The sequence below is a fragment of the Mercurialis annua genome, linkage group LG1-X (genome assembly GCF_937616625.2).
Source record: "Mercurialis annua linkage group LG1-X, ddMerAnnu1.2, whole genome shotgun sequence".
Lineage (NCBI taxonomy): Eukaryota > Viridiplantae > Streptophyta > Magnoliopsida > Malpighiales > Euphorbiaceae > Mercurialis > Mercurialis annua.
This window is the reverse complement of record NC_065570.1, coordinates 68,033,703-68,046,425: the sequence shown is the minus strand read 5'-3', so window position 1 is coordinate 68,046,425 and position 12,723 is coordinate 68,033,703. Positions and strand designations below refer to the sequence as shown.

Below are 12,723 nucleotides of genomic sequence, written 5' to 3'. Positions count from 1 at the left end.
AAAAATATATACTGATTATTTATAGTATTTTATTATTTCTGTACATTTACAAATATAACAATAATCCACAAAATTATTCAAAATAATATTTACAAAAAGTAAAAAATTAGTTTAATTAACTAACAATAAATAATTGTGTATCAATGATGTATCAAACAAATATAATATTGATATATATCGGACACGGGTCCGATGCATGAATAATATATTTTTCATGTATAAATTATGTATCGAAGATTTATCAAATATGTACTAAAAATAATTTTATTAATTATTATCGAATATATTGTTCATACATACCGAACACGGGTCTAATGCATGAATAATATATTTCTCATGTGTAAATTATGTATCGAATATGTATCAAACATATATTAAAATAAATATATAATACATGTAATAAAAAATTTGATACGTCGCAAAATGTATCAAATAAGTGTAAAAAATAAGTGTAATAAAACTGTATATATCATATATCTATTTAAATATATATCTTGTATAAATTTAGTAAAAATGTATCTATCATGTATATATTTAAATATATTTAAAAATATATCTATCGTGTATAAATTATGTATCAGTGATGTATTTATTAAGTACATTTAAAAAATATATCTATCATGTTTAATATTTTTTTATAAATACCACGTATAAATTATGTATCGAAAATGTATCACGTATGTATACAAGATGCATTAAATATATATCGGAGATGTATCAAATATTTATCGAATATTTTGCACTTATACTCGTCTTTCTCATTTCTTCCACCTTGGGACTTTCAGTCAAATAATGAAAACAAACTGATCAAATATATATAAAACAATAAATATAATAATATTAATTATAAGTTTTTTTTAAATATAAAAGCGAATCAATCGATTAGTCAGTTAATTCAATTAATGTATCAAATATGTATCTATCATGTATAAATTGTGTATCAGATATGTATTAAAAATATATTTGAATTATAATTAAATATAGTCGATTAGAATTTAATAAACACTAGAAAATTCATTTTAATTAGTGTTATTATATATGTATATAAGCTTTTTACAATATAAAAACGAACCAATCGAATTTGTCAGTTAATATAATTAATGTATCAAATATGTATTTATCATGTATAAATTGTGTATCAGAGATATATTAAAAATATATTCGAATTGCCATTAAATATAGTCGGTTAGAATTCAATAAGCACTATAAAATAACATTACCAACAATAACATATCCGAAAATGCACTATCTAAACATTAAAAGATAAAAAAAAATTGAACTCAATTCATTAAAAATTTAAATTCATATTAACTAGCAAATCAAGGGTTATTTCCAACAAAAATATTAATTTTTAACTAAATTTTACCATCTTTAAATGTTATGAATATGCACCAAACAATAAATATGTATCGGAGATGTATCAAATATATTGATATGAATTATGTAATAAAACTAAAAAAATTGTAAATATGAAAAAAAATGTTTTGAACGATCGAATATATATCAAATATGTATCGAGATGTATCAAATTATATGTTTGATTATTTTTAAATTTTTTTTGCATCGATGTTTTTTCATAAATCGAACTTCTCTGTTAACAAAAATGAAAAACAAAAAGTGAAAACTGATAAATTAGCAAAAAGATAAAATACCAAATTATCAAAAAAATGGAGAAATATGGTAGATAACAAAAATTGCAGAGATAAGTTATAGAGAGAATAACAAAATAGCAAAAGGACAAAATAGTACAACAATATCATATTAATCCTTTTAAAAGAAACCAACACTTTGAAAAGGTGTAGCTTAATTAATGTGATTGTCCGCACTGGATTTTGCTCCCTTCTCCCTCAATATGTCACGTGTAGTCTTTAGGTAAGACATGGTGCTGATGAAAAGTAATAAGAAAGTTGGTAAGAATGTAAGAAACATGATAACAAATGTAAACAAAATAGTTTAATTTGTATTTAACGAAAAAAGGTATGAAATTGTTGGTTTTCTTGTTATTTTCTCAAAAAAATTATCTTTAAAAAAACCAAAAAAATAATAAAGTATATGAAAGTGTTTTATTTCAAATTTTTAATAATTTTCACGTTGAAATAAGAGAGAAATCAAATATTGTTGCCTGGGATTGAGCTCGACTAAATGAGATATGCCGACTGCTCATGTAGCCATCAAAACATTTTAAATTCCATATTCACATCTATATTTAAGTGTGATATACAAAGTGGATATTCTAATAGTTCTTGTTGTTATTATTGTAAATTATACAAAAAAAATTAATATAGTTTTATAATACAGTTTAATTCAGTTGGATTCCGGTCGAACCTTAAATCTTTAACTCTCTACTATCTATGATAGTGATATAATCATCGGGTCAGGTTTAACAGTGATATAAATTCATAAAAATAAGCTCTCTCGATCAATATAAATTTTCACACATTTTTTTTATCTTTTAAGTTCAATAAAAATTAACATAAAATAAGATAATAATAATTAAAATAAAATAAAAATAAATTGTAGTCACCAATTAAAATAACAATACTTTAAGAACTCATGTGTTTAATACTAAAAATAAATAATTTTCCATTTATATCAAAATTGTTTACTAGAGAATTAACTAACAAAAGAACACACGCCATCTAAAATGTTTATCTAGTGATTATTTATTTAAGTTTCAGTCTAATTAGAATTAAAGACACTTTATATTTTGTAACATTCGATTAAATGGAGGAATTGCTGCAAACAGATTATCATCATTTAATTTTTGAAGGTGATTGTCAGGTTCTTATTAATGCAGTTAATTCCTCCTGTACCGACGACAGAGATGCTGGAGTGGTCTTAATTGATATCATTAGCCTAATTTCTCAATTCTCAGAAGTTAGATTTCAGTATGTCCGTCGTGATTGTAATTGGGTGGCCCACATGGTGGCCAAACAAGCCCTTCTCGATGACTGCTTCTGCAGTAATCATCATTTACTTTTAGACTGGCTCTCTCAGTTATGTTGAGGAGTCACATATTCTGTACTTTTGACACTTCTATTAATGAAGCATTTGCCTTTGAAAAAAAAAAAAAAAAAAAATTCGATTAAATGTTGAATTGGACAAATCTATAAGGAAAATATTATTTAATCCAATATTTTATACCACTTTCAATGTCTCTCTTTACGTCACGTGTCAGTATTTTGTTCGTCTAATTTTCTCAAGAAGTATGTATTTTTTAAGTTTAATTTTTAATTCATCTCCTTTTGATTGTCACATCAGGTATTAATATGGAGTAGATAAAATTATTTCAAGTACCGACCGAACTAGAAGCACCTCTTAATTAAAAAAAAATGGATTTATTCAAAAAAAAAAAACAATTCATGTCTATTTCTCCAATAAGAATTATATATCGATACGCAAGTCCAAACATTTTAATAAGATGCCATGCTCTGAGTCAATCCCACAACTTACCCTTATCTTCACACAAAATCAAATTTATTTCAAAATCACATATTCATAATTCAACTCCATCCCAATTTCACTTAAATTAATTGAACTTCGATCAATTCATAATTATTTAACCCTGAATTAGGAGTATTTTTAGATGCGACAACCGACCACTTTTTATTTAGCAATTAAATTAATTTATAAATTCAATTATGTAAAACAATTATTTTATATTAATTATTATAAATCATTTTCATATTTCGATGTGAAATAATACACCATCAGATGAGACCACCAGATGGATAATAATGTTTTATTCCATCTTGATTATTTCATATCAGATAATGATATAATTGGAAAACGTCTTCAATCTTCTACTATATATTTTTCCTTATAAGAAAACAAATAAAATAACGCATCGCATCTCCAGTTCCATTTACCTTTCAACAAAACCAGTAATGGAAGAGCTCAAGCCTAAACCAGCTAACTCATCTCCATTAACGCCGCTTACCTTCCTTGAAAGAGCAGCCACCGTATACGGCGATTGCATTTCTATCGCCTACAACACCACCACCTACACCTGGTCTCAGACGCATACACGATGTCTCCGTCTTGCATCTTCTCTCTCATCCTACGGTTTCACCGCCGGCCATGTGGTTTCCGTTATTTGTCCCAATACTCCTCCTATGTACGAGCTTCAGTTCGCTATTCCCATGGCCGGTGCAATTCTCAACAATATCAACACGCGTCTCGACGCGCGTACTATATCCATCCTCCTGCGTCACAGCGAATCGAAGCTCGTCTTCGTTGATTGCCTCTCCCGTGATCTTATTCTGGAAGCTATCGCTCTGTTTCCGTCTGATTTAAAACGGCCTAAACTCGTTCTCATCGTCGATCGGGATGAGGCCCCCGAGTTTTCATCTTTGACCGTTGATTTTTGGTGCAGTTATGAAAGTATGGTGGAGAGAGGTGACACATCATTTAAATGGGTCCGGCCGTTAAGCGAGTGGGACCCGATGATATTAAACTACACATCAGGCACAACTTCATCTCCTAAAGGCGTAGTACACTCTCACAGAGGTATTTTCATCATCACCGTTGAATCTTTGATTGATTGGAATATTCCTAATCAGCCTGTTTATTTGTGGACCCTACCGATATTCCATGCAAACGGATGGAGTTTCCCGTGGGGCATGGCGGCTATTGGTGGGACCAATATCTGCATCCGTAAACTCGACGCATCAACAATCTACGGCTTGATTAAAAGACACGGTGTCACTCACATGTGCGGCGCACCGGTAGTCCTAAACATGCTAACAAACTCACCCAGTAGTGAACCTCTGCAAAAGCCAGTTCATATTTTAACAGCCGGAGCTCCACCGCCAGCAGCGGTGCTACTCAGAACTGAGTCACTGGGTTTTGTAGTGAGTCACGGGTACGGGTTAACCGAAACGGCAGGGCTTGTAGTGTCGTGTGCTTGGAAAAAGAAATGGAATGCACTCCCGGCAAGTGAGCGAGCTCGATTAAAATCAAGACAAGGAGTGAAAATCGCCGGATTAACAGAAATAGATGTGATCGATCCTAAAACAGGATTGAGCGTTAAAAGAGACGGATCATCACTCGGTGAGATAGTCCTAAGAGGCGGTTGTGTAATGTTAGGTTATTTAAAAGACCCAGAGGGTACTGCCAAGTGTATGAAAGACGACGGATGGTTTTACACCGGCGACGTCGGCGTGATGCACCCGGACGGTTACTTAGAGATTAGAGATAGATCCAAAGACGTGATCATCAGCGGCGGAGAGAATATAAGTAGCGTGGAGGTGGAGTCGGTGCTGTATAGCCATCCGGCGGTTAATGAAGCGGCGGTGGTGGCGAGGGCGGATAATCATTGGGGGGAGACGCCGTGTGCGTTCGTGAGCTTGAAAGATGGAGTGGGGAAAGTGAGTGAGAAGGATATAATAGAGTATTGTAGAGGGAAAATGGCTCACTATATGGTGCCTAAAACGGTGGTGTTTAAAGATGAATTGCCGAAAACTTCGACGGGGAAGATTCAGAAGTTCGTGCTTAGAGATATTGCTAAAGCTATGGGTGCTTCTAAGGTCAGTAGGATGTAGAATTGAGTTGAGTCGGTCGAGTTAGGTTTGGTATTTGTGTTTAGGGATTAATAAAAGTCAAACCAAATCATCAATCTAACTTGGGTTATCAACCACTTAATAAATCAGATCAAATCCAAGTTTATATTGATTTGTTTTTCCAAACTTAGAATTTATTTATGAAGATTAAGTTAAAGCATGAATAATGAAAGTTATATTACAATGAATAAAATATGATCATTCAAATTTAAAAGACTAAATATTAAACAATTCAAAATTAGCAATTAAATTAATCGAATATGATATGGATCCTGTATAATTAACTCAACAATGAATTATGTTCCCATTCACAGGAAATTTGGACAATTTTTCTTTTGATTTAACATGCAATTCGCTCTATCCGACGAAGTCTAGTATTTCCAATTTTCATCTTTAATGAAATTCTAGAAAGATACATCTATAAATTAACCTTCCAATTGTTTTAGATCTATAAGAACTTGGATTTAAAATTTTAGCAAACACTAAAAATTCTTGAAAGATCTAACAAATTCAAACATAAGAGAAGAAAGACCATATAAATTATTCAAATATGATAAGACCATATAAATTATTCAAATATGATAAGAAAAACACAAACCGAAGCATAATCTTCCCAATAAAAATTTGTTGAATAAAAAATCTTAAAGATCTATAGTATGTAGTAATATGGGCGTAGTAGAAATTTAAGTACAAACAAAATAGCCATCAATACCTTTGAAAGTATCAAGAAGCCTTTTCCTCCGCGTGCTTCCATTGGGAACAAATTTGACAAAAATAAAAGAGTCTATTCTAAAGAAAAGAGAGAGAGAGAGTACATATTTTACTTTCAATCGCTTTATATTTGATTTGGTTAAATAATTAGAAAAGAGATTAATTTGAACACGAATATTTTAAAAGTGTAATTTTTAGTTTTGGTTAAACCAAACCGATAGGAAATACTAACTAAATAATGTCTTCTTTTTATTAAGGCTTAATCTTAAAAAAAAAAAAAATTAGGAAGTACTTTATTTTTTTGATTTTTTTTATTAATGGTTCAAATTTTCAAAATCATTAATTTTAGTTTATTTTTTAATTTTCAGTTTTAATTATAGCTATTTATTTAAATTGAAGTGAAAAAAGGTCAAATTTTCAAAATCATCAGTTTTAGTCTATTTTTCACTTTTAAGAAATGACACATTCAGCCAAATAGTTTTTAATTATATTTTTGATTGTGGTAGTTTTTTTAAAAATAGTCATTTGTCTGTTTTAAATGGAAATTGGCTGGCTTGTTTATCAATTACTTGAAGAAACAAGGGGTGAAATAAATTTGGTGTACATAGAAAAGAGCCTTATAAAAGATTGCTTAGAGATGTCTTTGTTCTGACAGAGGGTAAGATGAAAGTGTTTCTGATTTGTGATGGCTTGGAAAAGGATGGTGGGCTAAAATTGAAGGAAATAGAATTGAGTATGTCGATGAAGATGTTCTAGCCCCTAACCTGTCATTTAATAGGCACTAGTAAATTATCTACAGAGCAAGAGACTCAATTCACCAAGCACTATGAAAATCCAGAAAATATTATGAACTCATCACTTAAAACTTTTCATTTGAAAGAGCTTATGCAGTACTAACCTCTGTCTGCTACTAGCGATTAGTTTCTGAACAAACTTATTCATCAGCACATATTATCCTGAGCATATAATAGATGCACGCCACATTTATCCACTTTCCGCCAGGCAACAGTGTGCCCTAACGCCTTTTTTGCATAGAATTTGAACGTCACCTCCTTGTAGTGATACAAGCTCTCAGGATATGTTCCTTTAACTGCCCTAAGATATGAACCAAAATCATACCCGATGTACACATGATGTGATCTTACAAAGTTCAAATCATCATTGCCATTGTTTAGACCTTTCAGAAAGCAATTAACAACAAGATGATCATCCTGACTGGTCCTAAAATTGCATTCACATATGACATAAATGTTATTGATATCTACATAGTGTGTGAATTCAACGACACAGCCTACTGCAAAACCCAGAAACTCGGCAGGACATTTATGCCAGTCAGGATGCAACTTGACGGTTATTGAAGATCCATCGTCCCTATAGCCAAGCCAGTTCGGAATCTTTGTTCCGGGGAAACAAAAATTAACTGATGGCAAGGAATGAATTTCCTGCATAATCAAAATCACATTTATTAAAAATGCACACGTACACACACATATCACACATATGCATTCATCAAGTGAGACGGGAGGACCTGGTAATTGTTTTTCACTGCTGCTGTTGCAGTGTACTGTATAGTCTTCTGTGCATCAGCTGCAAGAAGGCTGTATGAATTCTGATCCAATTTCTGACAATTCGTAAAACAAAATATCTGACTATTATGATATCTGAGTGCTTCCGGAGACACTGTAGATGGTAATGAAACTGTTTCCAGTGAGATGCAACTGTTGGCATTTAAAAATCTGAGATTCAATGGCAGTTCTGGCAAACGTTTAAGCGCCTCACAACCACTTATGTTGAGCTTTTGTAGCTGAGAAAGCTGTTTGATCCCGATGGGTATATTATCAAGCATTAAGCAGCCAGCAAGAGAAAGATACTTAAGAGAGACCAACTTATAGATATCTCTTGGAAGGTTTTTAAGCCTTTTGCAGGTATCCATACTCCAAAAAGTAAGTACATGGAGATCCTCAATTGAGGCAGGCAATTCTTCTATGCCAGTTCCGTCCAGATTTAAGTCTTCGACATTGCTAGGAATTTGAGGACAGTGATTTAGACCCGAACACGCAGAGAGATTCAGTTTCCTAAGAGCTTGCAAGCTAAGACAGCTTGGAATTCTCTTAAGTTCTTTGCAACCTTTTAGGTTTAGGACATTAAGCTTTGTGAGACGTTCGATAGACGATGGCAGCTCAACTAAACTCACACATCCTTCAAGATTAATACATTCAAGGTTTAAGGCCTTTGAGAACTCTGGTAGTCTGATAAGTTGACAAGAGTGACTAAGGTCAATTGAGCTCAACTTTTGTAGACACTGCAGAAATTTAACCAGAACACAAGTTAGGTTCCTAGCTCATTTCAAAGAAATAAAAAAATAAAAAAAATACATGCATCTAATAATACCTGGCTGGCCTCCCAAAGAAATTCAACACGACTGTAGGGCAGGCTAAGTTCAACAAGATATTCAGCATTAAAATTGAATGGCAAAGACTTTAAAGGGTAGCCGTTCCAGTGGAGACAAGTTAACTTGTCGGGAAGAGATGCAAGACCTTCTGTAAGGTACACTTTGCTACACATTGCTATGGGAGAAAAAGAATGATAAAATTTGAGCAATCTCAAATTATGCATCCTTTCCAAGGCTTTTGAACTTGGAAATATCTTTCTGCTTTTGGACATGTCAAGGTATATGCCTTCAATTGCTTCAGTTCCCTAGCCATCAAATATGATGCACAACACAAAAGGACATAAACAAGTTACTCAGTTTCATGTTGGCATTTGATATCTTCGTTCATAATTGTTAAAAGAAAGTATTACATATATCCATAACACACAAAATTGTAGCAGCAAGATAGTATCAGAATAAAAAAAATATTATAAGGCAACATGGTCAAATATCCTAAACATCAGGAGTATGTGTTTTACATGTTGTTAGTCCAATTATATCCTCTTATTAGATCTACACTATATAGTACGGGAACCAAAACGCCAAAATTAGAAACGACGTTTTTTTTTTTATAAAGAAGAATATATTATAAATATAGAGTCTCGATGTTTTAAAAATGAAAACGGAAACGTAGAATTCAAGAGGTTTACGTGCAATATAGGATCTAAAGCATCCTTGAACAATCATAAATCTAAGGCATCCTTTCTTAAATAATCATAGGATCAAAGGCATCCATAAACAATCATCCACCACTCTGCTACAATAAAACCTTGAGCCATGTAACTAAAAGAGTCTGCATATATAGTTTATTTCTCTTCTTTGTGTAAATAAGAAATTTAATGCTGTTAATTTTACCGTATTTTTTGTCAATACATGATGAACATCTTCAGAAGTCCACAACCTGGTACGTCTGCCTGGCTCTTTAACAGATTCCTGGCGAACAATTTCCCAACCCATTTGCTGCAATAAGTTATGAACATGTAACTTGTTGTTCGATATTGTTAGAAGAGACCTACTGACAAGGACACTTAATGCAATATCTGCAGAGAAGCTTCCATTCAGAATTCTTGCTACAGCATCTCTATTGTCCCCATTAAAGAAACATGCAATATCTAGAAAGACGCCCTTCTCTTCATCATCCAATCCATCATAGCTTACTTTTAATACATTTTGAATCTCTTGGCTGACGTTTTTTTCTAGTTTACGAAGTGCACTTTCCCATTCCATGATGTTCCTTTGATGAAGAAATGAACCTAGTACTCTTAGACCTAATGGATTTCCTTTAGCATAATTTACAAATTGTTTCGAAAGCTTCATAAAGTCTTTTTCGGGGAAGTCCTGCTTAAATGCATACAGACTAAAGAGTTGAAGGGCTTCATGGTGATCTAGTTCCTCCATTTTGTAGGTTACATCAACTTTATCCTTAAGGACATCCCTATCTCTAGAAGTTATAATGATTCTACTTCCAGGTCCATACCAATTATGCTCTCCAGCCAGAGGTACTAGTTGTCTTAAGTTATTTACATCATCAAGAACAATGAGAACCTTTCTACGTCTGAGCCTAAACTTATCAAATGTGGCTCGAGTGTGGTTTGAACAGATATTTACATTTTCTTGCTCCATGAGTTTAGAAAAGAGCTGCTCCTGCAATCGAAGTAGTCCATACCTTTCTGATTCTTCATTAACATTTGTAAGAAAGCAGCAACCGTCAAACTTTGAAGATAATCGAGTGAACACTACTTCAGCAATGGTTGTTTTGCCTGCACCCCCCATACCCCAAATTCCTAGAAAACGAACATCAGTTAATCCAGCACATAATAGTGATTCAATTTTATCAATGTGAGGGTCGATCCCAACCAAACCCTTTGAATCAGATGACAGAGACATATTATTCAATTTCTTCAAAACATCTTCAACGATTTCCTGAATAAGTTTCGACTCGGACCTGAAAATTTTCAAATTTCAAGTGGATAATTAATTGGAAGTTTGAAATTAATTTCTGATACCATGCTAATTGAGGAATTTGACTTACCTAATGGCATACGAACTCCACCCAGATATGTTTGCAGCTTCAGTCAAAGCGGCTTTCCAGTTTTGCAGCTTGTCCTCGAGAAATTTTGCATGCTCAACAAATGCAGCCCCAAAGCTACCTTTCTGCTCGGCTACATCTGATGGATTGACACGGTAGAAAACAGGTAGAACAGCTTGTTCTAAGTTCATCTTGCAATCCAGGATCTTTACTAGTTCATCCAAGCACCACGGAGAAAATGCATAATTCTCGGAGAAAATGATTATTGAAATCAATGATCCTTCAATGACTTTCGACAGGGCTGGCGATAAGTCTTCTCCTCTAGCAAGTCTATCATCGACGAAAGTTCTGATTTGTTTTTGGTGTAAAGCAGCATAGAGATGGCTCACGAAATTATTTCGCGTGTCCTCACCTCTAAAGCTCACGAAAACATCATAATTGAATTGACAAGTGGACGAAGAAGCCATCATGACCAAGCTATGGACAACAAGATCCATACAGCTGACTTCTTCTGTCCTAATGATATCAACAGATAATAAGAAAATTGTGATGCCAACTGCTCTAAACCATAAACAACTAAATCAGTTATGAAACTACAAAATCTGTGAATCTATATGACTGGTTTCTTTTTGTAGCCATTAATTACTAGATTAACTTAAGTATCGGAGTGGGTCTCGGACTCAGGACCATTGCTACTGGATTAATAACTTGAAATGCTAAAGCAAAGATCGAGTGTTGTTGGCTGTTAAACATAATTATTAATTTCTAATAGCATAAATTTTTCTTGTGTGTAAAATTGAAAGTACAACTGTCTCAGTGTTAGAAATTTAGTGGGTAACAAAGAAAAACCTTTGATTTGGTGAAAATAGACCCATATCTACTGAGTCTCAAGCTATTTTGAGTTATTGATTAAGATTAAAATGTAGGTTTAGTTTCATGAATTCAATTGTTTCTGAAATGGATGACCTACCTAACAAATTCATAATGCCTAAGAAAGAAAAACAACATCAAAGCAATTTTATTTACTCACTCACCTGATGATAATTATCACAAAGTCATAGAAATGATCGCTGCATCAAACAATAACGACGATAACGATCTTACTCATTGTAAATGATTAAAGCATAATTTATTAAATTCCAAAACTAATTCCATTTTTTTAAAAATAATTTCAAAACTGAAACCTTCACATTATAGCTATTAGTTTTATTAAGAAAAACAGAGAATGCTATATTAAATAGTAACACTCTCTCATTAAAATAAGGCTAATTCTCTGAAACCCCCCACCTTTTAGCCCCAATTCGTTTGTACCCTCACGTTGTAAAATCGTCAATTTTACCCAAATTATGATATTTCGCTTCAATTTCACCCTCAAACATTAAATTGATATCTTTTCACATGAAAAAAGCTCAAATCAATATTTTATATTTTAATATGCATACTAAATAGGACTTGATGTTATATTTAAAACAAAAAAGGATTCCTCTTTTCAAAAATTATATAATTTAATAAATTTTTAATTAATAAAACCTAACTAATTGTAATTAAAACCCAATTAAATACTGTTCTAAATTAACTAAAATCTAACTCAATCACAACAAATCCAGTGAGAGATTTAATTGAGATTTTCATTTTTTTATTTTTCCAAATAATGATAATAAAAAAAAGATGAACTCAGACAGTTGACTGGGTTCATCGGAGTCTCATCCTGAAGATGATGAACATCAACCCAAATATTTGTGCTAGAAAATTGATTCACTACAAAATCAATTAATAAAACTTTAACTTTATAAGTTTATCTTCATACAAACATATATACCAACACCACTGTAAACATATCAAAATCCATTCAACCAAACATTTATATAAACAAAATAAAAAAAAAATCATATTTTTCAAAGCAACTCCGTTAAAACCCTAAAAATAATAATTTCATCTAAATAAAGCAACTTTTGTGCAGTTTCTTTGGGATTTATAGCATAATCTTTAAA

The 12,723-nt window shown here is 32.3% G+C and overlaps 2 protein-coding genes across 4 annotated transcripts; one reads left to right on the top strand and one right to left on the bottom strand.

The window, feature by feature from the left end:
* The first annotated feature begins 3,776 nt into the window (after positions 1–3,776).
* Positions 3,777–5,673, top strand: LOC126682306 (2-methylpropanoate--CoA ligase CCL4-like). Its single transcript, XM_050377948.2, has one exon. The coding sequence runs from the start codon at positions 3,888–3,890 to the stop codon at positions 5,541–5,543; it is 1,656 nt and encodes a 551-aa protein (XP_050233905.1). The 5' UTR covers positions 3,777–3,887; the 3' UTR covers positions 5,544–5,673.
* Positions 5,674–6,978: 1,305 nt separating this feature from the next.
* LOC126682294 (disease resistance-like protein DSC1) lies at positions 6,979–11,954 on the bottom strand. 3 transcript variants are annotated; one of them, XM_050377924.2, is made up of 7 exons: positions 11,767–11,954; positions 10,736–11,248; positions 9,559–10,648; positions 8,664–8,969; positions 7,801–8,574; positions 7,171–7,714; positions 6,979–7,036 (listed from the first exon to the last, which is right to left on the bottom strand). In XM_050377924.2, the coding sequence occupies exons 2-6, from the start codon at positions 11,227–11,229 to the stop codon at positions 7,214–7,216; spliced, it is 3,165 nt and encodes a 1,054-aa protein (XP_050233881.1). In that variant the 5' UTR covers positions 11,230–11,248; positions 11,767–11,954; the 3' UTR covers positions 6,979–7,036; positions 7,171–7,213. The 3 variants fall into 3 exon arrangements, with proteins under 3 accessions (XP_050233881.1, XP_050233870.1, XP_050233891.1); XM_050377913.2 differs by lacking the exon at positions 6,979–7,036 and having other exon boundaries at positions 7,106–7,714; XM_050377934.2 differs by lacking the exon at positions 6,979–7,036 and having other exon boundaries at positions 7,106–7,714; positions 10,736–11,243.
* Positions 11,955–12,723: the final 769 nt, after the last annotated feature.